The sequence below is a fragment of the Lethenteron reissneri genome, chromosome 71 (genome assembly GCF_015708825.2).
Source record: "Lethenteron reissneri isolate LAM-NWPU_2019-01 chromosome 71, ASM1570882v1, whole genome shotgun sequence".
Taxonomy (NCBI): domain Eukaryota; kingdom Metazoa; phylum Chordata; class Hyperoartia; order Petromyzontiformes; family Petromyzontidae; genus Lethenteron; species Lethenteron reissneri.
The window spans coordinates 106,221-133,137 of NC_083849.1; the positions used below are offsets into that span (position 1 = coordinate 106,221).

Sequence of the window (26,917 nt, forward strand, 5' to 3'; positions counted from 1 at the left end):
CTATAACACCTGTGTTATGCATGGGGGTTGCCCATACAAAGTAATATCCAGCCCTGCTTGGCTTGTGAGCTCAGGCCATTCCAGCGAAATGGGCTGTAGGTTTAAGTAATAATATTGCCACTTGCCCAGGAAAGCCTCATCGAGTCTCAAGACTCGTTTTCAGAAGCACGCTTCCACACTGGCATGAAGTGTGGTCCCTCCCGTTCGCGACGACGAGAGTTTGGCTCCCTCGGGACACGATTCATGAGGACGCAGGAATCCCATCGAGCTGGTGGTGCGAGACACGACGTGAGACATGACACCATGTGGTAGCACACACGTGCGAGGGTTGCAGATCTTTTATTCCCAGGGCTTAGAAGCACAGCGGTGATCAGAATAAGTTAGTTTCAGGAGCCGACAGGGAGAGCAAACCAACAAGTAGTTTTTGTTTTTCCCCAGAACTGTACCCATGAACACAAAGGTCCCCCATATAGCCTACACAGGCTACTGGAGCAAGTGCCACCGATGAAGGACGGCAAGGCGCACTGAGGGGGTGGTGGCCAGGACCATGCCCAGCCACCTTTGTCTCCCCAATGCTGATGTTTGCACACGGCACCCACCAGGCTCTCATTTAAGGCTGAGTCGACTTAGGGGAAGCCCAGGATCCGGTGTAGATAATCACCTAAAGTGTCTGCGAGCAGGAATCGAGCCCGGAACGCCAGTTGAGTAGTGCAGTGCGCTAGCCCCTGCACACACAATCAACTCACTTACACACAAACTCACACACCAACTCACACGCTCAACCCCCAGTGCGATGTCGCACTCGAGGCAGTCGTCGCCTCTCGCTCGACGGCAGTAACCAGTGTAACCATGGTGACTGCAGTGTAACCATGGTGACTGCAGTGTAACCATGGTGACTGCAGTGTAACCATGGTGACTGCAGTGTAACCATGGTGATGCTGTCCTTGAGGATGCAGCAGAGGAGAAGAGCTTCTTCGCCGGAGTGCAAAACGCCCCTCGAGCCGCGATCGTCACGTGCCGATTCACCCGACGCCAGAGCTAATGGGGTCAACAACTGGGAGCTTATTGAAGACGTCGCCTGGTCAATAATGGAGCACGTCCGGTACTGGCGCCGTCGTTCCGATTGCCCAAGGCGACCATTGCCAAGGAAGGTGCCACCACCCAGAGGTGTGGACTCGAGTCATGTGACTTGGACTCGAGTCATGTGACTTGGACTCGAGTCATGAATTTGATGACTTCAGACTCGACTTGGACTTGCATAACAATGACTTTGTCCCACCTCTGCCACCACCCACCGCTGTGTTTCAGACGCGGCCTGCGGTGATTTGACAGTAACGGGGGGGGGGGAGGTGGGTGATGTTGCAGCTGCTGGCACACGACTCGTGTAGAATGACGTCACGGGGGATCTTTCACATCCGCCGTGAAGCAGAAGCCACAGGAGTGACCAGGACGACCTGCCGGATCGGAACCTCTGCAACAAGCGGCAAATGCGCTGCCACTTGGGCCCAGATTTACCCTTTGCGCCACAAGCAGGGTGAACAAAGTCAAGCGTTGCGATTGCTTGACAAAGCGCAACCCGTGCAATCCATTGCACGCAACCGAGTCGCTTGCACGCAGACGTCTCTGAAACTCGTTGTGAAGAGACGGACTCGACTTTGAGCATCGACCGCCTCTCAAAGTCGTCCTGCCGAGACGCTGCGGACATCGCAGCAGCGAGCCGCGCAACGGTAACCGGTGGCAACGGTAACCGGTGGCAACGGTAACCGGTGGCAACGGTAACCGGTGGCAGCGGTAACCGGTGGCAACGGTAACCGGTGGCAACGTTGATGGAGCCGGGATTCGTCTCGTCGAGCAGGTGCTCCAGTGGCTCTCAAGCAGCCGCTCTTCGCCTAAACACCACAACCCCCCAGCCCACAGTGCTACCAACTCGGCCACTCGGTGAGCCCCGGTCTCACTCAGACCCATCGGGTTGTAGCTACACGCGGTGGTGGTGGTGATGATGGTGGTGATAGTAGTGGTAGTATTGATGGTGGTGGTGATAGTAGTGGTAGTATTGATGGTGGTGATGGTGGTGGTGATAGTAGTGGTAGTATTGATGGTGGTGGTGATAGAAGTGATGATCAGTTTAACACGTCGGCTTTCGCGACCAATATCCATAATGGTCGTTAGAACCCACCACCACCCGACACAGCCAACTAGTGAGGGTTGTCACGTAAACAGAACGTGCCAATTCGTCACTAGTACAGCACCAGTGTATAATGTATAGTAGTGTAGTGTATGGTGTAGTATACTAGTACAGCACTAGTGTATAGTGTAGTGTATAGTAGTGTAGTGTATAGTAGTGTATAGTGTAGTGTATAGTGCAGTACACTAGTACAGCACTAGTATATAGTGTAGTATATAGTGTAGTGTATAGTAGTGTAGTGTATAGTGTAGTGTATAGTAGTGTAGTGTATAGTAGTGTAGTGTATAGTAGTGTATAGTGTAGTGTATAGTGCAGTACACTAGTACAGCACTAACCGGTTGTGTGTTGGAGAGCCAAGCCACAACTGGCTTCATCAGGCGACAGCCAGATTTGTGGAGAAGTCTTCTTGTTTCGCTCCTTATATAGAGAGGCGTAGATGTGGTGACCACTCTTCTGCACTCTTGCAGTTAGACTTCTCCACAAGTCTGGCTGTCGCCTGATGAAGCTGGTTGTAATTACTGGCGAAACGTCGTACTCAGATTGTAAATGTTGTGGCTTGGCTCTCCAACACACCGGTCAGTGCTGTACTAGTACACTACACTATACACTACACTATACACTAGTGCTGTACTTGTGACGAATTGGCCACGTTCTATTTCCGAGACAACCCTTACCAGTTGTCTGTGTCGGGTGGTGGCGGGTTCTAACGACACATTTATATACTTACGCGATCTAACCCCAAAAAAACCCTCTATTATAGTAGTGATGATGGTGATATTGGGCAGTAGTAACCATCTTCATCCACTCATTGTCATCGTTGACTCTCATCAAATAAACACTGTTGACGGAATATATTTTCTCTTAACAAAATCAACACTCCCCGACACCCCCCCCCCACACCACATTCAGGATACCCCTCGCAACGAGCTGTGGCCACCACTCTTGCAGGGTCACGTGCCACCTAGCCCAGTCGAGCAGCAACCCCGAAAATATTCCAGTGTGGAAATCACTCGACACCTTCGACGATGCACGCCCCTCCGCCACCGAGCGACGGTTGATTGCATCTTACGCCGTGGCGCTGTGATGAGCGATAAAAGAAAAAACGGACTTTCAAACTAATCACCGATCGCGCAGCTGAGGGGGCGTTTCACACGACGCTTGACAATGAATCGACGCGGCGATTAACGTTCGACGAATTGATACTCTTACCGTCGCCGTCGGATTAACCAGACTGACCTCGATTCACGCTCAACAAGCCCATAGATGGGCAGAGACACGCCCCTACGACAGGCAACGCCACCCCTACTTTTTTCCACCCACACGGACCGATTGGTGATCTCGTCGGATGTCCGATTCGATTGCGTTACAGCACCTCTAGTGGCAGCTGCTGCTGCAGCTGCTGCTGCAGCTGCTGCTGCAGCTGCTGCTGCAGCTGCTGCTGCAGCTGCTGCTGCAGCTGCTGCTGCAGCTGCTGCTGCAGCTGCTGCTGCAGCTGCTGCTGCAGCTGCTGCTGCTGCTGCAGCTGCTGCTGCTGCAGCTGCTGCTGCAGCAGCTACTGCTGCTGCTGCTGCAGCTTCTGCTGCAGCTGCAGGGGATCCCTTCACACGCGGCACGGAACCGGCGCCGAGCAGATTGATGGTCTCGGCCCCGCGGGGCGCGCCGGGTCGATCCGTCGACGCGGGGGTGTCACGTGGCGACTTCTTGATCCCCACCGACCCCCTGACTTCACCACCACCACCGGTTGTCTCGACGTTCCCGGCCATCGCCACGATCCGCCGGATGGTGCGGGAGGTGGCCATCGCCAGTGGCGACGAGTCGACCGTGGGGCGACCGTGCCAACTTGGTGGGCGCCTCCGACGAGCAAGGTTGGCTACGTATGGTGCAAAAGAAGTTCAACGTAATGTACGTGCGTACAATGGAATGGAGTAACAGATTTTTCTCTAGACAATCATAGCGGTCAGTCACTCACTCGGTCACTCACTCGGTCACTCACTCAGTCACTCCAATCATTTGGTGATGCTGCATTGGCAGTGGTGCACAAGTAACCAAAAAGTAAAACTCAACGCGTTCGTCAATAACACTGCGGGATTAAAAGAAAATATATAATGAACGACGTTTCGGGCCATGGCCTTTCTTCATGGCACATAAACAGAGAAGCCAAAGAGAAAGAGTGGATAAGCGTTGGACAGTGCAGTTTACACCCTGAGGCCTGATGAGAATTACTTATTTTTAACGCACACATCTTTCACATGCTATGAGAAAGGGCCATTGACCGAAATGTCGCCTATTACATATTTTTACTTTTAAGGCCACACACACACCAGTGTTATTGATGTGGCGAGTCACCCACTCAGCCAGTCAATCTCACCCAGCCACGTGTCACACCCGGCCACGTTGCCACACACTGCCACACATCACACCCGGCCACACGTCGCACTTGGCAGGGCCAGATGGAGTCGGACACCCCACCTCTCTGCTCCATGGGCTGCCGCTGCTGCTACAGCTGCAGTGGAGTGGTTGGTTGGTGTCGAGGACGCTACGACCGTTTGCCAGTAAAGCGCAATCGTGGGGAGCCAGCATCATCATCATCGTGGCCGGGTGCGACGCGTGGCGCTGCTGGCGCCACCGTGCGGCCCTCTGCAGGGGAGCTTTGGCGCCCCGTGGCGATGCGCTACAACCAACGACGACAACCTGATCTGGGGTGGGAATGGGGCGGGGCAGCCCATGTCCCAGAATTCCTTGCGGCGGGGGCAGGAAGTGACCTGCGCGAGTCCGTGGTTCCACATCCGCGAGCCAACCTCCACAGCGGAATTTTGTTTTTTAAATACTACAGCGAGGAATGCTCTCTCTCTCTCCCCGGCATTAGGAGGCCGCGGCAGCCACGCAAAAGCAGAGCGCAGGCCGTCACTGCCAGGGCAGGCCGCTGCCGGTGATGGAGGGGCGCACGGCGCCCTGCGGGGCTGGCCGCGTTCCAAACCACGACATCTGGGGATGTGGGGGGGGGGCAAAGAGGAGGTAAGTGACCGTGTGACTCAGAGATCAAAGCACAGACAACCTGGGTTTGAATTCATAGTTGCGGCTGCCCCAGCTGCGATTATACCAGGTTCTCATGTGGTAAGATGGTCTCAGCCCAGTCATGGGAATTCAGACTCGCATAGACACCCACAGACTCACAAAGACCAATAGGCTCACATAGATACACCTAAACAGATGTAGTGACATAGAATCGGTCACTTAGCAGCATAGCGCTGGCCGCTGGTAGGGAAGGGGATCTGCAGCTACAGCAGCGCTGACTGACAGCAGGTCACGTGACAGACCAGAGAGGGATGTAGTGGAAAGGTTTATGGAAGGGGCACATCAAGAACCTGCTGGTAGGTTCCAGAAGGGGGGCCGCGGGAGGGGACCTCGGGGCTGTCGTGTGGAGCAGGATCCCAGCCAGGCGGTCTGCCAGCTGTCCTGACTGGGAGCCGCAGCTACCCAGTGTCAACTGTTAAGGCCGTCTAATAAACAGAGTGCCTCCGACTCTTAGTGTCTCTCAGTCAGTCACTACACAGAGACCCAGATTGACCGAGTTGTGATGAAGTGCAGTGAATCGCTCTGGAATAAGGTTGGCGGAGTGTAGCTCTGAGTGAGGGGTAAGCGCCGAGGGTCGTGGGGTGAGGAGAGAGTGGCGATCGTTGCCGATGGTGTTGGCAGTGAGCGGTAGTGGTGGCGAGCGGTGGCAGTGATGTTGGTGGTGATCGTGATTCCGAGCGGTGGTCACACCTTGTACTCCAGCGTCTCCTTCAAGAGGCGCTCCTCCTCAGAGGAGAGGTGCAGCAGTACAGAGATGGCCCGAACGAGGTGGAACGCCTACACAAGACAAAGACCCCCCCCCATACGCTTACACAAGCGCACAACTTTATCTATCTGTGATTGACGCTGCACTTTCCGTCGTTTTCATGCAGGCGGCGCTTGCAAACCTCCACGCGCCCCCTGCATGAACGACGGAGGCGCAGGGACAGACGCTCGATGACGTGGGAATCGATCTGCAGACGGCGGTCTTCTCGCACGGCCAGCAGCTCCGTGTCGCCTCATCTCGATCCCGCAATCCCAAACGGGTGATAGTCCGCATCGAACCGAACCCCCGGCAAGGCCATCGACTTAACGACGAGAGAAAATTCACACGAAATGTCCTTTTCAATGAAGTCTTCCAGATGTAAAATGATATAAGCTTTAAATGAAGAAATACAATTATCTAATTCAAAACATAATACAATTCAAAGATGTTTCATTTTAAAACTTCAAAACGGAGCATGGGGTGCTTTCGTGAATGCGTCGTTCGTGTCCAACTTTTTGAGCGACTTGCCTGGCCGAAGGCCGTCAATGTGTCGCCTTGAACAGCAGACTGTTGGGGCAAGAGCCGTTAGCGACCAGCACCTACGAAAACACGAGGTGGGTGGCCAGCACCACACCCCTTTGTCTCCCAAGTGCCGAGGTTAGGACGTCACAACGTTTAAGGCTGAGTCGACCTTGGAGATGCCCAGGACTGGTTAAGACATTCTCCAGTTATTGGTTATGGGTTGCATGGTTGCGGGTGGTTGCGGGTGGTTGCGGGTGGTTGCATGGTTTCACGATCGGTAGTCGGGTTGCTGCGTGGGTAGTCGTAGTAAGGTAGTAGTAAGGTAGTAAGTAGTAAGGTAGTAAGGTGGTAAGTAGTAAGGTAGTAGTAGTAAGGTAGTAAGTAGTAAGGTAGTAAGTAGTAAGGTAGTAAGGTAGTAGTAGTAAGGTAGTAAGTAGTAAGGTAGTAAGTAGTAAGGTAGTAAGGTAGTCGGGTTGCTGCGTGCTGGTTGCCCATACCTCCGCCTCACGAGCCGACACGAACTTGAGCACCACGTGCTTCAGGTACTGCAGGTTGACGCGCGGCGGCTCGCCGGCAACGCCCGTCACGTACGGCCCAAACACCGCCCCTCCGCCCCCCCTCAACCAATCCGGAGGCTCGTGGGGGGCCATCGAGGAGTGGGAGGCCCCAAACGGTCGCTCCCTTCCATCCACCGCTCCTGACGCCGCATTCCCAGAATCGGACCCCTCCACTCTCAGGCGCTGGTGAGGTGGGGGGGGGGGGGTGGGTTGTGGGGGGTAGTGGCAATAGAGGGGAGAGGAGAGAGTTGAGGGGCAGAGATGTGAGGCTTCATCATCATCAACCATGATCTGTCTACTGCTGGGTGAAGGCCTCCTTCCACAAGCCATAATATAAACTAAACATGCTTTTAATTTTATGACATTAAGACCTACTGAGCCATATAGCTTCTTTTCAGAAGCAACCTGGCCACAAATGATAGGTCCACGAAGTAGGTTATCATGTGGAAATGTATAGCAGCCAAATACTCCTAAACGCATGTTTCTCAATGTGGAGGGAAAAATTGTAGGACACCAAGATAAATCCACACGATCACGGGGAGAGAGACACGCAAACTCCAAATATACAGCAGGTGTCAGGATCGAACCCACGACCTCCTGTATACCAGGCAAGGCAGATAACATCTCGCCATCGAGATGGCTACGTGCGGGCAAGTAAGGCTAACCATGAAATGCAGTGGTCTATTGGGCTCGCGGGATGATAATATACGGTGGGGGTCAGTGGGGTTGCAGGCCAGCAGACGAGCAAGCGAGTGGGATAAAGGACGAGCGAGCGGACAGGCGAGTGGACTTTTAGGATAGTGGACTAGCGCGCAGGTGGACTAGCGGACTAGCGGGATAGTGGACTAGCAGGCAGGTGGGCGCCGTCACTCACCAGCTCTCTCTGCAGAGTCTTCTTGAGCTCCGCCAGCCGCTGCTGCAACTGCTTGATGGTCTGTACGGTGACACCCGGCGTCAGCCAACGACGTGTTACGGCGTGTCGCGCTACGTACAGCATGTCAAGTAGCTTCGTTTAACGTCACTCGACCTCGTGTCTCGGCACGTGACCACGTGTCCCGTCACGTGACCACGTGTCCCGTCACGTGACCAGGTCCCATCACACGAACTCTCATCACAGAACCCCCGTGTCTAGTCACGTGACAATCTTGATTTGAAGCTTTCGTGACTGCAGGAATCCACACTCGTTGGTTCTTTCGGTAAAGTTACGCGACTTTACCGAAAGAACCAAACAGTATAGTCACGTGACCTTTGTGTGCCACCACATGACCTCATACCCCCAACCCCACCCCCGCTCACCTTGTGCTTCTCCGCCAGTTCCATTCTCAGCGCCGAGTTGGCCCCCTCCTCCTCAGCGGTGCGGGCAACGGCAGCGGCCGTAATTACGGCGGCGCCAGTGGTGCCATCGTCGCCACCATCGTCGCTGCCGCCCCCCGGCCCCTCCCGGGTCCCGTTGCGTGCCCCATGTGTTCCCACGGTCCCTGCCTGCGCTGGCTGCGCTGCCTCCCCTTCCTCCACCTCCTCTTCGCTGGCACGCTGCCTCTCCTCCGCCAGCGCCTCGCTGGCGCGCAGCTCTGAGGGCGGCCGCGATAGGGTCAGCGGTGGCGGTGAGGTCAGGGGTCAGGGTTACCGTACCCCTAACCCCTGAGATGGACAGTAGCACTGCTACTGCTTTTACTGCTGCTGCTTCTACTGCTGCTGCTTCTACTGCTGCTGCTTCTACTGCCGCTGCTACTGCTGCTGCTGCTTCTACTGCTGCTGCTTCTACTGCTGCTTCTACTGCTGCATCTACTGCTGCTGCTACTGCTGCTTCTACTGCTGCTGCTTCTACTGCTGCTTCTACTGCTGCTGCATCTACTGCTGCATCTACTGCTGCTGCTTCTACTGCTGCTTCTACTGCTGCTGCTGCTGCTGCTGCTTCTATTGCTGCTTCTACTGCTGCTTCTACTGCTGCTGCTTCTACTGCTGCTGCTTCTAATGCTGCTTCTACTGCTGCTTATACTGCTACTGCTGCTGCTGCTGCTTCTACTGCTACTACTGCTGCTTCTACTGCTGCTTATACTGCTACTGCTGCTGCTGCTTCTACTGCTGCATCTACTGCTGCTGCTTCTATTGCTGCATCTACTGCTGCTTCTACTGCTGCTGCTTCTACTGCTGCTTCTACTGCTGCTGCTTCTATTGCTGCATCTACTGCTGCTTCTACTGCTGCTGCTTCTACTGCTACTGCTTCTACTGCTGCTTCTACTGCTGCTGCTTCTACTGGTGCTGCTTCTACTGGTGCTGCTTCTACTGGTGCTGCTTCTACTGCTGCTGCTTCTACTGCTGCTGCTTCTACTGCTGCTGCTTCTACTGCTGCTGCTTCTACTGCTGCTGCTTCTACTGCTGCTGCTTCTACTACTGCTGCTTCTACTGCTGCTGCTTCTACTGCTGCATCTACTGCTGCTGCTTCTACTGCTGCTGCTTCTACTGCTGCATCTACTGCTGCTGCTTCTACTGCTGCTGCTTCTACTGCTGCTGCTTCTACTGCTGCTGCTTCTACTGCTGCTGCTTCTACTGCTGCTGCTTCTACTGCTGCATCTACTGCTGCTGCTTCTATTGCTGCATCTACTGCTGCTTCTACTGCTGCTGCTTCTATTGCTGCTTCTACTGCTGCTTCTACTGCTGCTGCTACTGCTGCTTCTACTGCTGCTGCTTCTACTGCTGCTTCTACTGCTGCTTCTACTGGTGGTGCTTCTACTGCTGCTGCTTCTACTGCTGCTTCTACTGCTGCTTCTACTGCTGCTTCTACTGCTGCTTCTACTGCTGCTTCTACTGCTGCTGCTTCTACTGCTGCTGCTTCTACTGGTGCTGCTTCTACTGCTGCTGCTTCTACTGCTGCTGCTGCTTCTACTGCTTCTACTGCTGCTTCTACTGCTGCTTCTACTGCTGCTGCATCTACTGCTGCTTCTACTGCTGCTGCTTCTAATGCTGCTTCTACTGCTGCTGCATCTACTGCTGCTTCTACTGCTGCTGCTTCTACTGCTGCTTCTACTGCTGCTGCATCTACTGCTGCTTCTACTGCTGCTGCTTCTAATGCTGCTTCTACTGCTGCTGCTTCTACTGCTGCTGCTTCTACTGATGCTGCTTCTACTGCTGCTGCTTCTACTGCGGCTTCTACTGATACTGCTGCTGCTACTGCTGCTGCTTCTATTGCTGCTTCTACTGCTGCTGCTTATACTGCTACTGCTGCTGCCTCTACTGCTGCTGCATCTACTGATACTGCTGCTTCTACTTCTGCTACTTCTAGGGCCGCTGTTTCTCCTGCTTCTACTGCTGCTGCTAATGCTGCTTCTACTGCTACTACTGCTTCTATTGCTACTTCTGCTACTGCTGCTGCTCATACTGCTGTTGCGTCTCCGTCCGTACCTTGCTCGAGCACGTAGCTCCGAGCCTCTGCGGAGGAGCAGCGCTCCCGAGCCTCCGCCAGCCTCCCCTCCGCCAGCGCCAATGCCTCCTGCAGCTCACACAGCTGTGGGGGGGGGGGGGGGGGGGGGGGGCGGAGGGGGGAGATCAACTACCGCTTGTCCCAAGGAAAGACTCGCTCCTGTTATAGGAATGCGGAATTCCCACCCCACTGCCTCTGCAGGGCTTTAAGCAGGGGATGAGAACAAATGCCTCAATGCTCATTCTAGCAGGAAATCACTTTGCCTTTAAGGTTTGGGGCTTATTGTTATGGGTTAGCGTTAGGTGTTAAAAGCGTTGGGGATTAGGTTTTGGGGTATGGGGGTTAGGTTAAGGGGTCCGGGGTTAAGAACACGCATTCGAGATTGTGCGTTAAGCTTATAGGATAAAGGGAAGAGGGCCGGGTGTTAGTGTACAGGGTTTGTATGTGTGCATGTTGAACTTCTTTCGCACAGTACGTAGCCAACCGTGCTGATCGGAGGTGTGGGGGAAGGACAACAAACGAAATGCAAAGAGTAGTTTGAAAGAAATACGTTTTTATATCTGGACGATTTAAAAGTGTATAGCTCCAGTGGTTTGTCGTTTGTGCACCACTGCCAAGGCTGCAGCAGCATCACCACGGAAGCATCCCCACACGTGCTGTTCGTGTGACCAGACTTCATCATCATGCCAGTCAGCGCTGGTTGGCAATGGGAGGAGGAGAGGTTCCAAACCGGTCAACAACTGGACTAATGTGCCTAGTTGTTAGCGTCATGCACGAACCTCTGCACCACCACTCCTACCCACTACCCACCATCCCCCCTCTCCCAGCCCCCTGCCCCATTAGGGATTCAACAACACGTTCATCAGTAGCACGTGTGCTATACAGAAGGACCATTGCCCGAAACGTCACCTATTGCAATAGGTGGAAGGCTAGGATTAAAAGGTTATTGTTAGGGAGAAAGATGATGGTTAGGAGAAGGGTGTTTGGGTTATGGCAAAAGGGTTAGTTACGGTCAGTGCTAGCGGTTCGGGTTTAGAGATTAGGGCTAGGAGTTTAGGGTTGGGGGTTAGGGTTGGGGCATTAGGGGTTAGGGTTCAAATACTTTGTGTTACGCTGTAATAGAGCACAAGCCAAGCCGCACGACAGGCCACGCCTGAGGCAAGTGTACAAAGACAAAGACCCCCAAATTATCCTTAATAGGCCGTTGAGGTAGCGAGCACCTGTTAAGGACAATACAAGCACATGTCGGGGTAGGTGGCCTACACCACGCCCGGCCGCCTTCGTCTCCCGGGTGGCAATGTTTAAACATCGCACCAGGTGCTCATTTGAGGTTGAATCGACCTAGAGGAGGCCCAGGACCGGTTCAGATAATCATTACTAATGTTGGCCGTGAGCAGGAATCGAACTCGGGTCGCCGGGTTCGTAGCGCAGCGCGCTAATCATTGCATTACCGTGTGTATGCACACACACGTGTAAGTACTCGTGTATACCCAGGCAAACGTAGCCATCACACACCTGTTTCTGTAGTGTATCCCCACATCTCCGTGTCATCTCCAGGTCAGAGATCGACTGGGCGAGTGCTGCCCTCTGAGCTGTGAGCTCGGCCTGAAAGAAAACATCGAGTATCACACTCTGTGACGACGAACTCCAAACACAACCGGACCCGGGTCACCGCCACCACACCTGGCCAACACCCCCAGACCTGGCACCACCACACCAAGCCACCACCACCAGACCCGGCCACCACCACACCGAGCCACCACCAGACCCGGCCACCACCAGATCCGGCCACCACCATCAGACCCAACCACCACTACCAAACCCCGGCCACCACCACCACCAGACCCGACCACGACCACCAGACCCGACTACCACCATCACACCCAACCACCACTACCACATCAGGCCACCACCAGACCCGGCCACCACCACGACCACCCCTCCTCGTGTCGTCACCTGGGTGCTGTGGAGCTCCTCCTCCAGGGTGCGTGCCGTGGCCTCCTGCTCAGCCACTCGCTCCCTCAGCTCCTCGCCCTCCGCCTGCAGCTGCCCCTGTGCAGCACCACGGGGCGGTGGAAGGATAAGGGGAGTTGGAGGGGTGCAAGGGAGGGGGAGTGACGATTTGGTATAGAGCGACGATGAGAGATTCAGTTTCAAGTGATGTATCCGCTCCATTGCTTTGTCTGCGAGTGCCCCCCAGCCCCCACCAGCCTCCTCAGCCCCCCCACCCTCACCGTACCAGGCTGTGCTGGCTGGCCGTGCGGTCGAAGTCGCGCGCCGTCTCCAGCGCCGCGAGCTGCGTGTCCAGCGCCGCCACACGCTCCCCCAGCTGCTGGCGAGACGCCGCCCACTGCTGCTGCAGGCGCCGCCGCTCGGCCTCCCCCTCTGCACGCTGTGGGGGGGGAGGGGCAGGGGGGGGGGGGTGTTGAGAAGATGGGGGGGGGGGGTGGGAGATCGGAGGACAGGTGAGGGGGTAGAAGGAAGGGGGGGCGAGGGAGGGATGGGGTCGTGAGACGGGAGTTACGGGGGGGTGAAGAGGAGGTAGGAGGAGATCTCTAATGGAGTGTTCCTGTAGTTGGTAGCGATGAGGTGGGGAGTGACGAGGTGGGGAGTGCTGCAGTGAAGTGTGACGATGCGGGCGGTGACAAGGTGGGTGCTGCTGCAATATGGGAGCCACGACGTGGGTTTGGTTGCAGTAGTGAATGACGAGGTGGGTGCGTCTGCAGTGCGGAGTGCACCGCTTGGTCTCGCTCGCTCTCCCGCGTCGTCGCCACCCTCTGTGCACGCGTCAGCTCCTCCCTGGTGGCGGTGAGATCCTCGCGCAGGCGGCGCAGCTGCACACACACACAGAGACCCCCTAAAGCCCGCACATGCTGCTGGGGCTCGTGCCGTGAGCGGGGCCAGTGCGGTGCACAAGGGGGTGGTGTGGCTGGCACCCACGCCCGGCCGCCACGATAGCGAGATGTTAACTCTCTTGCCTGTATACAGGAGGTCGTGGGTTCGATCCGAACCCCGATGCCTGCTGTGTATTTGGAGTTTGCGTGTCTCTCTCCATCCCCGTAGTCACGTGCATTTTTCTCCGGGTTCTCCAGTTTTCCCACTCACATTTAAAATCAACGTGCGTCTAGAGTATTTGGCTGCTATAAATTCCACGTCATCAGCCATTTCCTTGAGCCATCATTCGTGCCCAGGTCACTTCTGAAAAAGAGCTAAATAGATCCCCCGAGTAACCTTTAATTGCTGTTGGGGACAAGTAGTGCTATTCGCGAGTAGCACTTATGAAGGCCAGAACGGAAGGGCTGGGTGGCTAGCACCATACCCGTCCGCCTTTGTCTCCCCAGCAACGATGCTTACACACGACGCCGGGTACTCATTTGAGGCTCAGTCGACTCAGTGAAGGTCGAGGACCGATTGAGACGATCATTGGCGGTGAGCGGGAATTGAACTCGTGTCACCGGGTTGGTAGTGCCACGCCGCCACTCACCTCCTCGTCGCGAGCTCGCGTCTTCCCCACGCGCTGCTCCTCCTTCGCCTGCGCCGCCGCCTCCAGCTCCCGCGCACGGTCTCGCAACTCCCTCACCTACACCGCAACCCGACCGCAACCCAACCACGGCAACACCACAATGGCAACGCCACAACGGCAGTGTCTCTGCAACCGCAATGCGTGCCCGGCCTCGCGGCAGCGCGGCGACACGGCCCAGCGGTGGCGCGTTCGCCGCTCATTGCGGAGGTTCGAATCTGGCGTAAATCCCTGGTTAATGCTGCGGTGGCGATGGTATTAACCGTAACAACGCATGCCATCATACGCAAGTGTAGGTCATCGTGTGCCGGCGTTAAGGTCCCAAATTTGACAAATTTTCAAATGACCCACAAGATAAAATTGGGAGCACACACACACGGCAACATCGCCCGCTGCTACTAGCAGCAGACTCGTGCCCCAGGCTCGCAGGGCCCTGGCTCACAGGCCAGGGGCCAGCGAGTCACCACCGTACAGGGACAGCCACCGCCCTTTCAAAATGTGTTCGGGCGTGGGATGTGAAGAGCCCGAGGTGCCCCAGCGAAATAGAAAAAGTAACACGCCTGACGACGCTAGTTGCCGTAAATTGGTACGTTGACAACCTTACTAATTGGCCGTGTCGGGTGGAGGTGTGTGTACGACATAACACACTAACTCACTCACCCACCTACTCACACAACAAATAAATGACCCACCCACACACTCCCACCCCACCTGCTCTGGTAAATTATACTTTTAGCCTGGCTCTCAAGCTCTCATTGGGTTAAACATAATACATTTTGAGTTCCTGCAGTCACGAAAGTGACTGCAGGAACTCATATTCTTTGGTTCTTTCGGTAAAGTCACGGAGATAGAAAAATTAAAATTAATGGAGTTAATTATTAACTTTATTTGTATTGTTATTTTTCTGTCTACGTGACTTTACCGAAAGAACCAAAAAAATTCAAGCGTAATACACTTGAGACTTGAACACATCATCAATCCATTCTCCAATCAATATCAGCCCCCTCACCCGCCCTCCCCTCTCTCCCAGGCCACCCTCCCCCACCCACCTGCTGCTCCAAGCCAGATGCGGTTGCCGTGGCGACGGCCTGTGACTCGGAGAGGCGAGTGGAGAGCTCCTCCAGGCGCTCCTCCAGCCGTGCCCGCTGGAGTTAACGAATCATCAGCAGTGTCATCATCATCAGCAGCAGTGTCATCATCAGCAGCAGCATCACAACTGTTATCGTCATCAACATCATCAGCGCTGTTATCATTACTACGGTCAGCAAAGTCGTGATCAACAATCATCGTTGTGATTATCATCGCCATCATCGTGTTCGTCGTCAACAACATCATAATCGTTGTCATCGGCTTCATCAGTATCGTCAACGTCGTGATAGAGATGATCCAATATGGGCCCCCGTGGGGGTATCAAGGCCTCTGGTAGAGCTGGTGTGGTCCCCTGGTAGAGCTGGTGTGGTCTCCTAGTGGAGGCGGTGTGGTCTCCTGGTGGAGGCGGTGTGGTCCCCTGGTGGAGGAGTCAGGCAGCCACCTCGAGGAGGAGCTCCTGTGTGTGTTGGTCCATTGTCAGGTCTCCCGCAATCCTCCTCTCCAGCGACGTCGCCTTCTCCGTGAGCCGACCAATCATGGCGCAGCGCTGCTCCGTCTCCCTGGCAGCCTGCGACGTGGCGAGTCGAATCAATGAATCAATGAATCAATGAATCAATCACTCAATCATCAATTCATTTTCAATTCGTTCTCTCGTCTCGTATGAAGCTGTCTCGTTTGTTTCGCTCATCGCTCTTTACCAGGCTGAGAGCGTTATTGCGGTAGCCTCGACACAGAGGCGTTGTTTCTCTGTGTGCCTATGTGTGTGTCTCTCTCTGTGTGTCTCTGTGTTATCTCTCTCTGCTTATGTGTCTGTCTGTGTGTTCCCGTGTCTGTTTTGCCTCTCTCTAGGTTTGTTTTCTCTTTTATTTGTACCTGATGAGGATTGCTTGTGTTGCAATCGAATCGTCGTATGCAATTATTTAATTATTACTTTATTCTACGTGACTTTACCGAAAGAACCAAAGAGTGACTCTGATTGACTCTGAACTCAGACCCAGACCACCATGCACCCCCCACCTGCTGCGCCTGCTGCCCCAGGGACTCTGTCTCCACTCGCAGGGCCTTGTGCTCCTCCTGTAGCTCCTGCAGCGCAAGGCGGGCCTGCACACACAGCCACACAGCCACTCAACGACTCGGCACAACCGCACAACATTACCAAACAACCACTCGTAGCCACACCAACACTTTACATAACCAGACAAGCAATGAACTGCTGAACTAGGCCAACGAAAACACACAAACAACCACACAAATAAACAATCCCTCGTAATCACAAAACCACTACCAACACTACACTACCACCAACACCACCCTCCCCATGACACCATCACCACCACGTTTAGCACCACCTGCACCACCACCACTAGCACCAACACTACCACCACCACGACTATCACCCCCACCACCATACTGGTGTGTGTGTGTGTGACATGTCTGCGTGTGGCATGTGTGTGACGTGTGTGGCATGTGTGTGACGTGTGTGGCGTGTGTGTGGCGTGTGTGTGGCGTGTGTGTGGCGTGTGTGTGGCGTGTGTGTGGCGTGTGTGTGTGTGGCGTGTGTGTGACGTGTGTGTGGCGTGTGTGTGGCGTGTGTGTGTGTGTGGCGTGTGTGTGTGTGGCGTGTGGCAAGTGTGTGACGTGTGTGGCGTGTGTGTGGCGTGTGTGTGTGTGGCGTGTGTGTGACGTGTGTGGCGTGTGTGTGGCGTGTGTGGCGTGTGGCGTGTGTGCATGCTGGAGAGCGGTGCCACCTGCGCCAGCTCGTGGGAGAGCCGCTGGTTTTGTAGGGAGAGCGCGCTCTCCTGCTGCTCCCCTCGCTGGCGCTCCTCCTCCAGCTCCCGCCGCAGGTACGAGCTACACACAAACATACACACGCCGCACACACCACACACACGCCGCACACACCACACACACGCCACACACACCACACACACAATAAACATGTCAGACACAAATCACACATCACATAATCACACAAACATCACAAGTCACATCACACAAATCCAGAGCCGTGTTACCGGCATGGTGAGATGGCGGACGCGGGAAGGGAGAGGGGGGATGACATGGGGTGGTGGGCGTTGGGTGTGGGGGTTGTCAGTGGGGGGGGGGGCCTCCACTTTGGCAGGGTGGGGGGTGGGGGACCCCCACTTGTCGCTCTTGAGTGCGGCGCCGTTGGCCCGGAGCGCTGCCAGCTCCTCTTGCGCCCGCTCGAGCCGAGCCTGGAGGGCGGCGACCTCCTGCCTGGTGCTCGCCACCTCCTCGCCCAGACAGCGGCTCTCCTCCTCCTTGCGCAGCAGCTGACACACAAACACACACACACACACAAATATCTCCCGTATAGCTGTTACAGGCTGTTGGGGCAAGTGCTGTTGGCAAGTAGCAGCACCTCCGAAGCCCGACACGGGCACACGAGGGGGTGGGTGACCAGCACCACGCCTGGCCTATTCTGTCTCCCGAGTGGTAATGTTTACTACACACGGCACTAGGTACTCATTTAAGTCTGAGTCGACCTAGGGGAGGAGGCCCAGGACCGGTTCAAATAATCATCACTGGTGTTGGCCGTGAGTGGAATCGAACTCGGGATGCTGGATTCGTAGCGCAGCACGTTAACCGCTGCACTACCGCTCCCCATTAACAAAATACACACACATTCAGTCAGATATATGCATGACAATAATTGTTTAATCACTTTAGCGAGTTTTCACTGTACACTAAAGTTCTGTTGATATGATTAACAATAATTAGCGAGACCCCCCCCCCCCCATCCCGTGACCGACAAACAGATCGACAAAGAATTGGATGGACAGGGCATACATACAGACAGACGAACAGACGGACAGATGTAGAGACAGATACACGGGACAGATGGAACGATACACAGACGGCCGAACAGTGAATTGCGTGAGTTCGTCCCAGTCTATGTTAAACTAAACTTTTTATTTTTCCAGGTAAGGCCCACCGAGCTATATTGCTTTTTCAGAAGTAACGTGGCCACAAACGAAGTGGCTTTTCATCCCGTGGAAAATTATAGCAGCCAAATACTTAAATGCACGTCGATTCTGAAGGTGGAGGGAAAAACTGGACCCGGATAAAAATCCACGCTGCCATGCGGAGAGAGACACCGCAAACTGCAAATATACAGATGGACGGGCAGACCGACGGAGCTATCGGAGGGCAGGGCCGGGGGTCGGGAGGTTGGCGAGTCGCACCATGTGCTTGACCTTGGCGGTCTCCTGCTGCTGCAGCTCCGTGAGCTCATCGCGCTCGTCACGCCGCTGGAAGAAGTCAGCGCTGCGCTCCTCAAACTCGGCCAGGCGCAGCGCCAGCTCCCGCCTCTCCTGACACGCCGCGACACAACAACAACAGCAGCAGACGCCGTTTGCCACCAAGTGGCGGTGACGTCACCGCTGGCGCTAGTGCCAGGCTAGGTGCACTTCCAAGGGCACGTGGAGTGTCAAAGGCTCTCGCTGCTGGCAGGTCATGAAACGGACCCAGGTGCCATGGGTTTACTGAGATGGCTGGCAAATGCACCAATTGTGCCCCCCGACTGTGCCAACTCGCTGAAATTCAGCTGCCCGGTGCTCCGCTCGTTGTTGTGAGCATCGCTCCTCTGCCCTCCGTTGATGTTGGAGGGCAACTGCCCTCCAACTGCCCAGTAGCTTCCTTCACGAGCCTCCTCCATAAAGGCCGATCTTGACACCGCTGGTACCGGACATCGGCAAGTCCACTCAGCTCCATATCTCACCACCACACCACCATGCCACAATACACCACCATGCCACAATACACCACACAACCCGAGCCATGCCTCACCACAGCGCCACACACCGTACACACCGTCAGAAACCCAGCATAATCAATATGATACGCATCAATGTGCCAACGCCTCCATCCAGTAGTGGAGTTACCATGGCTGATGATGTTGGATCATTCCGAATGCACCGCACACACACACACACACGACACCACACACGTGAATATCCCGTGGTGGTGGTTGGACCCATGATGCTCACTCTGAAGGTTTGTGAGTGAGCGAGCTGGAAGGATGTCATGGTGGCACTCACCTTTTCCATCGCCGCAAGCTTCTCCGTCCACTCCTGGGGGACAACAACACATCATCATCAGAATCTTTATTCATCCTGGAAAATCCCATGAGCTACGAAGCTCTTTTTCACAGCTGTCCGATAGTTCACAGATGTGCAGTCCCTTAGATCACTATCACCGTCAACACCATTCAACACAACACAAACGTCATTCTCATTAGTCTCATCATCAACATTACATCCACAACACCATCGCTGTTGTCATCATCACCACTACCATCACCACCACCATCAACAACACTATCACCATCATCACCATCACCACCAACATCTGCCATTCACCACTAAATTATTTTACCAGTTAAGGCCCAATGAGCTAAATAACTATTTTCAGAAGCGACCTGATACAAATGAAAGCTCAACGAAATGGCATATCATGTGCAAATTTATAGCAACCAAATACACACCTTTCACTGTTACCACCACCATCACCATCACACCACCCCCATCAATGCCATCACCATCATCCCCATCACCGCCATTGTCACCTCCACTATCACGATCACCACCACTGCTGCCACCACTATCATCACCATCACCGTCATTACCACCACTGCTGCCACCACCATCACCACCATCATCACCATCACCGTTATTACCACCACTGCTGCCACCACCATCACCACAATCATCACCATCACCGTCATTACCACCACTTCTGCCATCACCATCACCACCATCATCACCATCACCGTCATTACCACCACTTCTGCCACCACCATCACCACCATCACTGTCATTACCACCACTTCTGCCACCACCATCACCACCATCATCACCATCACCGTCATTACCACCACTGCTGCCACCACCATCACCACCATCATCACCATCACCGTCATTACCACCACTGCTGCCACCACCATCACCACCATCATCACCATCACCGTCATTACCACCACTGCTGCCACCACCATCACCACCATCATCACCATCACCGTCATTACCACCACTGCTGCCACCACCATCACCACCATCATCACCATCACCGTCATTATCACCACTGCTGCCACCACCATCACCACCATCATCACCATCACCGTCATTACCACCACTGCTGCCACCACCATCACCACCATCATCACCATCACCATCATTACCACCACTGCTGCCACCACCATCACCACCATCATCACCATCACCGTCATTACCACCACTGCTGCCACCACCATCACCACCATCATCACCATCACCGTCATTACCACCACTGCTGCCACCACCATCACCACCATCATCACCATCACCGTCATTACCACCACTGCTGCCACCACCATCACCACCATCATCACCATCACCATCATTACCACCACTGCTGCCACCACCATCACCACCATCATCACCATCACCGTCATTACCACCACTGCTGCCACCACCATCACCACCATCATCACCATCACCGTCATTACCACCACTGCTGCCACCACCATCACCACCATCATCACCATCACAGTCATTACCACCACTGCTGCCACCACCATCACCACCATCATCACCATCACTACCACCACTGCTGCCACCACCATCACCACCATCACCTTGTTGTTCTTCTCAAGAGCAAGAGTAGCGTTCTCCGCCATCTTGGAGCGCTTGGCCTGGTAGGACTCATTCAGCTCCTGCATCTTCCTCATGGAGGCTGCCCAGGATCACGGGGTCACGGGGTCAAGGGGTGGGGGCGAGAGGTCACAACGACAACAATGTTGACAAGGCCGATGGCGATAACGACGGCGATAACGGTGACCAACGTGATGATCACGATGATGCAGACGAGGATGATGATGGATCGTGAGGATGAACTGCTTGTTGTTGTGTTTAGTTTGTTGTCCTTCCCCCGCACCTCCGATTGACACGGCTGGCTACGTACGGTGCCAAAGAAATTCTAAATACATACGAAGATGGATCATGACGATGATGATGATTAGACGGGTGGTGACGACAAAGTGACACGTACAGTCTTGCTGGCGCTCCAGCGCTGCCTCGAGCTTCTCCTTGAGCCGCGCTGTGTTCCTCAGCTGCTCCGCACACTCTGCACATCACCCACATCGCCACCATCACCTACGTTATCACCCACATCGACGTCATCGACATCGCCACTTTACCAACATTATCCACACGCCCACATTATCATCATCCGATTAGCACGGTTGGCTATGTACCGTGCAAAAGAAGTTCAACATAAATACACATCAACATCACCACCGTCGACATCACCCACATCACCATTGCCACCTACATCACCATTGACATCACCATACACACCATCAATTACCCAGATTGGAAGCCAGGACCTCAGCGGTGCCAGCTGAGCGTCTCCGACCTGTGAGCCGTCCACCCTAACCGTGACGCCGTGATCCCGTGACCGTGTGTCTCACCTCCGAGTTTGGCCTCGAGCTTGCGGATTTGGTCAGTGCGGCGCGACAGCAGCACCAGCAGCTCCTCCCTGGAGGCGCTGCCATCCAGAGACTAAGCGTGGCACACCACACGCAGTGCCCACAGTCAAACGCACGGCGCACAAAAACCCCAATAGAGACTAGTTGACGCAAGAACTATTAGCGAGCACCCATGTAGGCCAGAGGCCAGAACAGGGGTCGTGTGGCCAACACCATTCCTGGCCGCCTTTGTTTCTCCGGTGGAAATGTTTACACACCGCACCAGGTACTAATATAAGAGCGAGTCACCTAAGGGGAGACTCAGGGCCGGTTCAAATATTCGTAACCGATGTTGGTGAGCATGTGCAGGAATCGAGTTTAGGTGGCTGGGTTGGAGCACGGTGAACTAACCGCTGCGCCACCACTCGCCACACAGCGCAGAGTAAAGACAACAAAGACACAAATCCCCCGTATAGCCAGTGCCGGGTTAAGCTAGTGCGGGGCCTGTAGCATATGTTATAAAGGGAAACTAATTTTTCTAAATACATAAATATTAAAACACAAATTTTTTACGTGCATAGTAAAGTTATTGTATTTTTTCATTTGCTATACAGCCAGATAATACGACAAATCGTTAACCTTAAACACCCAGTCGTTCGTAAAAGTTGAAGGCAGTATAGTACTGTAGTAATAAAGCAAGTGCAGAATCACTGAACCGGAATTGATAGCTTGAAAGCATTTAGCACGGGGCCCTTGAAAGTGCGGGGCCCGTAGCATTTGCTACTTTGGCTACTAGGATAATCCGGCACTGCGTATAGCCTTAACAGTCTGTTGGGGCAAGTGTTGTTTGCGAGTAGCACCTATGAAGGCCGGCACGGCGCACGAGGGGGTGGGTGGCCAGCACCACACCTGACTGCCTTTGCCTCCCAAGTGGCTAATCGCTGCACTACCGCTTCCCACACGGCGCAGAGCCACCACACGGACACACACGGACACAGTGGGTGCAGTGCGGTGAGAGTGGCTCTCTCACCGCGTCGTCCCCGGAGTCGGCGCCGGTGGAGGCGAGGGACTCGCGGCTGAGTGTGCGCGGGAGTCGCCCGGCAAGGCCCGGTCCAGGGAGGCCCCGCACGGCCCCTCCTCCCTCCTCCTCCGAAATCTTCTTCTTCAGTTTCGCAAACATCGCCGAGCCCCCCGCCCTGCTCCCCCCTCTCACTGCTCCACCCTCTCACTGCTCCCCCCCCCAATCCCTGTACACGGCTATCATATCATCACGCCGCTGCCACCGGTGCCATCATCATCACCGTCTTCATCACCATCGGGCAGCGCTGGTCAGCTCAGGGTCGCAGTGCTGAGAGGGTTGTTCTGGGGTCGTCACAGACAAAGGTGGGGGTCAGCTGTCAAATGATAAGAGTGAGATCATCATCATGATCAACATTCAACTTTCATGCCGTTTCACCGACGGATATAGACGTGTGTAATTCCAATTGAGTACTTTTGCGGTGTAATTTTTCGCTTCACATTTGTAAAAGTTTGTCCCGTGCCGCAGGCCGGCATACGATGAATCATCTACCTCGCTTCGAATGAAGTCGGGGCAAGCAGATGGCGAGCATTTTACATCACTAATATCCACCATGGTAATATCCAGGTTGGCCTTCCCGAATTTGAACCGCGACCCTCTGCACCGCTGATCTCCTCTCGCTGGTTCTATGCAGTGAGCTTGGGTGCCACGGTGGATAGATGTTAACTACCTCGCCTGGTATGCAGGAGGTCATGGGTCCAATCGAAAACCTGTCACCTGCTGTATATTGAAATGTGCGTGTTTCTCTCCCCGTGGTAGCGTGGATGTTTCTCTGGGCCCTCTGGTTTTTTCCTCCACATGTAGAATCGAAGTGCATTTATAGTGGTTGGCTGCTAAAAACTTCCACGCGATAAGCCCCTTGTTTAAGCTATCATTTGTAGCCAGATCTCTTCTGAAAAGAGCTATATAGCTTAGTGGATCTTGCCTGGTAAAATAAAACGTAGTTTAGTTTAGATGCAGCTCTATCTGCCTTCCTCCACCAGTGTCAGAGACGTGTTGCTTATTTTTGACCTACGCCTAAAAACAGCTTCCACGTCATAATGTACAACCCTTTGTCAATCCACTCGATGAATGTGTACATCGCAGATAACCGGGATGAGATGCCTTCACGACAGCGACCCGAGATTGATTCCCGGCGGAGGCCAATACCAGCTGCGAGCAATATCCGAACCGGTCCTACCCCCCCCCCCCTCCACCAACCCGCATGAACCAGCGTGGAGTTTGGTCAAACAAGACCCATCTCTGGCACCGGCATCAAGAGTCCTTCATCCAGCAGCGGATTAGCCTGAAGCTCAATAGACCTACAGAGAGCAATGCCGTGATCTGCTGCTGCCATGCATTCGGCTCGAGTTCTCACCCCCTGTCGGGTACGAGTGACGTCTTCCACGTGTACAGGGTTGGGTTATTGACCTTTATCTCATGTTTATTGCATTGCTTTGTGTTCCAGTTATCAGTTCGTTTTGTTTAAACAGGTGAGAACCCAGGCTCGGATAGGAGTCTCATTTGAGACCTGGGTCACCATAATGGCAACAGTTAAATCCGTAAAATAAACAACAGCAATGAAGGACTGTAAATAGAAATCAGAGCAGTGGTGTATGTAGGTCACCCTTAATAATAGAGATGGTTTGTGTCAATGGACTAGCCAATACCTATCTTACCTCTCTCTCCCCTCACTCTACTACCTTCCACGCACTCTCCTGCCTCTCCCCTCTCATCTCATGATACTCTCCACCACACATTCTCGTGCCTCTCGTCTCGACAAAGCGACCGTGAAACTCATGTCCAACTTGAGACGTCTACGATGCTGCTGTTGTTGTGAAGGCGGAAATGTGAAATGTGGCAGGGCACGTCATGCAAACAACTGACGACAGAGATGGAACGCAGACCGAGGTCTGGGTGGAGACAGAATGGAGAAGGGAAGAGACTGCACAGCAGCGGCCTTGCCCAGCAGGCGGCAGTGACAGGCGGAGCACAGCCGCCGTGTAACTTCAACAGCTCTCTGTGCGTGCGCTCTACAGAAAGGTCACTGCCCGAATCGTCGCCTATTGCCCACACTGTACGTCCCCTTGCCAAGCCACGCACTGCGAGCGACACGGAACGACGTGTCGGGGTTCAAGGCCACGCACTGCGAGCGAACCGTGACCCTCCCTCGCGCCTGCGTCCCGACTGCGTCCCGACTGCTATGAAAGTTAACGAGCGTTGTTGTTGCATTGAAACAGCACTCTTTCCGGGTGGTGGCGGCGGCAACAATTGCCGATAACTGCAATATTCTTTGCATCTTTCGGTAAAGTCACGTAGATAGAACGATAAAAGAATACAAATGAAAATAAAGTGACTAAAGAAAAGCTTTAAGTCAAGGTAACTACAATAACCAATGTCATTGCTGTACTAAGCAGCGTGTACTTCCTGAAGCAGTAGCGACACCGCAGCGACCTCGACACTCGTCGTAATAACACCAACAACCTTTCACGACAGCGACAACGACGACACTCGCGGCGTCAAGCACTGCACCTCGCATTAAGACAATCGCAGTGCCGCCCTGTCATCGGTGTTATTCGTGAGTTTCGAGGGAGCCCGAGAGACGAATCTTCTCGCCCGCGGCCCCTCTCGCCACTCCGTCGCCTTCACAGTTCACGGCTCTGGTGTCGATTAATCAACCCTCCACCACCCTCCCTCACACACAACCACCCCCCCTCACACACACACAACCACCCTCCCTCACACACAACCACCCCCCCTCACACACAACCACCCCCCTCACACACAACCACTCTCACACACAACCACCCTCCCTCACACACACACACCACCCTCCCTCACACACACACACCACCCTCCCTCACACACAACCACCCTCCCTCACACACAACCACCCTCCCTCACACACAACCACCCTCCCTCCCTCACACACAACCACCCTCCCTCACACACAACCACCCTCCCTCACACACACACACCACCCACCCTCACACACACACACCACCCTCCCTCACACACAACCACCCTCCCTCACACACAACCACCCCCCCTCACACACAACCACCCTCCCTCACACACAACCACTCTCACACACAACCACCCTCCCTCACACACAACCACCCTCCCTCACACACAACCACCCTCCATCACACACAACCACCCTCCCTCACACACAACCACCCCCCTCACACACAACCACCCTCCCTCACACACAACCACTCTCACACACACCACCCTCCCTCACACACAACCACCCTCCCTCACACACACAACCACCCCCCTCACACACAACCACCCTCCCTCACACACAACCACCCCCCTCACACACAACCACTCTCACACACAACCACCCTCCCTCACACACACACACCACCCTCCCTCACACACAACCACCCTCCCTCACACACAACCACCCTCCCTCACACACAACCACCCTCCCTCACACACAACCACCCTCCCTCACACACACACACCACCCTCCCTCACACACAACCACCCTCCCTCACACACAACCACTCTCACACACAACCACTCTCACACACAACCACCCTCCCTCACACACAACCACCCCCCTCACACACAACCACTCTCACACACAACCACCCTCCCTCACACACACACACCACCCTCCCTCACACACAACCACCCTCCCTCACACACAACCACCCTCCCTCACACACAACCACCCTCCCTCACACACAACCACCCTCCCTCACACACAACCACCCTCACACACAACCACTCTCACACACAACCACCCTCCCTCACACACAACCACCCTCCCTCACACACAACCACCCTCCCTCACACACAACCACTCTCACACACAACCACCCTCCCTCACACACAACCACCCTCCCGCCCGACGACAACGTCCACAGTCTCAAGACGACGACGCCGCCGCCAAGTGTGGCCGCCTTAAGTGGCGTTAATGAGCGCTAGTTAAGCCTCGTCAAGTTAATTACCTTCAACAAGACACACGTCACTCTCGACGTTCTCAAAAACTCCGCTCCTCTTGTCGCCGCCGCGGTCCCCCCACGCGCCGTCAACCTGGGAATGTTGCCGCTGCTGGCGAGACTCCAGTGGCGGTCACGAGGAGGTAACGAGGCGGTAACGAGAAGGCCGAACACTCCTTGACGAGGCGGCAATTAGCGCGGGCGAGGAGCAGGCGGCGTCCCCATGGCGACAGCGGCCAGGCCCCTCCTGCCGATGTGGCCGTCTCCGCTACTCTCGCGCGCTCCCATTGGCCAATTGCATCCAGCAACGCGACCCCCGATTGG

At 54.6% G+C, this 26,917-nt stretch overlaps 1 protein-coding gene across 4 annotated transcripts; it reads right to left on the reverse strand.

Moving 5' to 3' along the window:
• Positions 1-306: 306 nt before the first annotated feature.
• Positions 307-26,869, reverse strand: GOLGA1 (golgin A1). Of its 4 annotated transcripts, none has more exons than XM_061580125.1 (23): positions 26,603-26,869; positions 22,611-22,942; positions 21,584-21,674; positions 21,163-21,237; positions 20,750-20,847; positions 19,176-19,208; positions 18,321-18,449; positions 17,260-17,408; positions 16,863-16,965; positions 16,132-16,215; positions 15,557-15,682; positions 15,075-15,170; positions 13,990-14,085; positions 13,244-13,339; positions 12,745-12,897; positions 12,462-12,557; positions 12,021-12,110; positions 10,487-10,589; positions 8,381-8,655; positions 7,959-8,018; positions 7,025-7,267; positions 5,951-6,037; positions 307-5,170 (listed from the first exon to the last, which is right to left on the reverse strand). In XM_061580125.1, exons 2-23 carry the CDS (start codon positions 22,758-22,760, stop codon positions 5,090-5,092), a joined length of 2,514 nt encoding a protein of 837 aa, XP_061436109.1. In that variant the 5' UTR covers positions 22,761-22,942; positions 26,603-26,869; the 3' UTR covers positions 307-5,089. The 4 variants fall into 4 exon arrangements, with proteins under 4 accessions (XP_061436109.1, XP_061436110.1, XP_061436112.1 ...); XM_061580126.1 differs by lacking the exon at positions 26,603-26,869 and adding an exon at positions 25,170-25,326; XM_061580128.1 differs by lacking the exon at positions 18,321-18,449.
• Between the last annotated feature and the right edge of the window lie 48 nt (positions 26,870-26,917).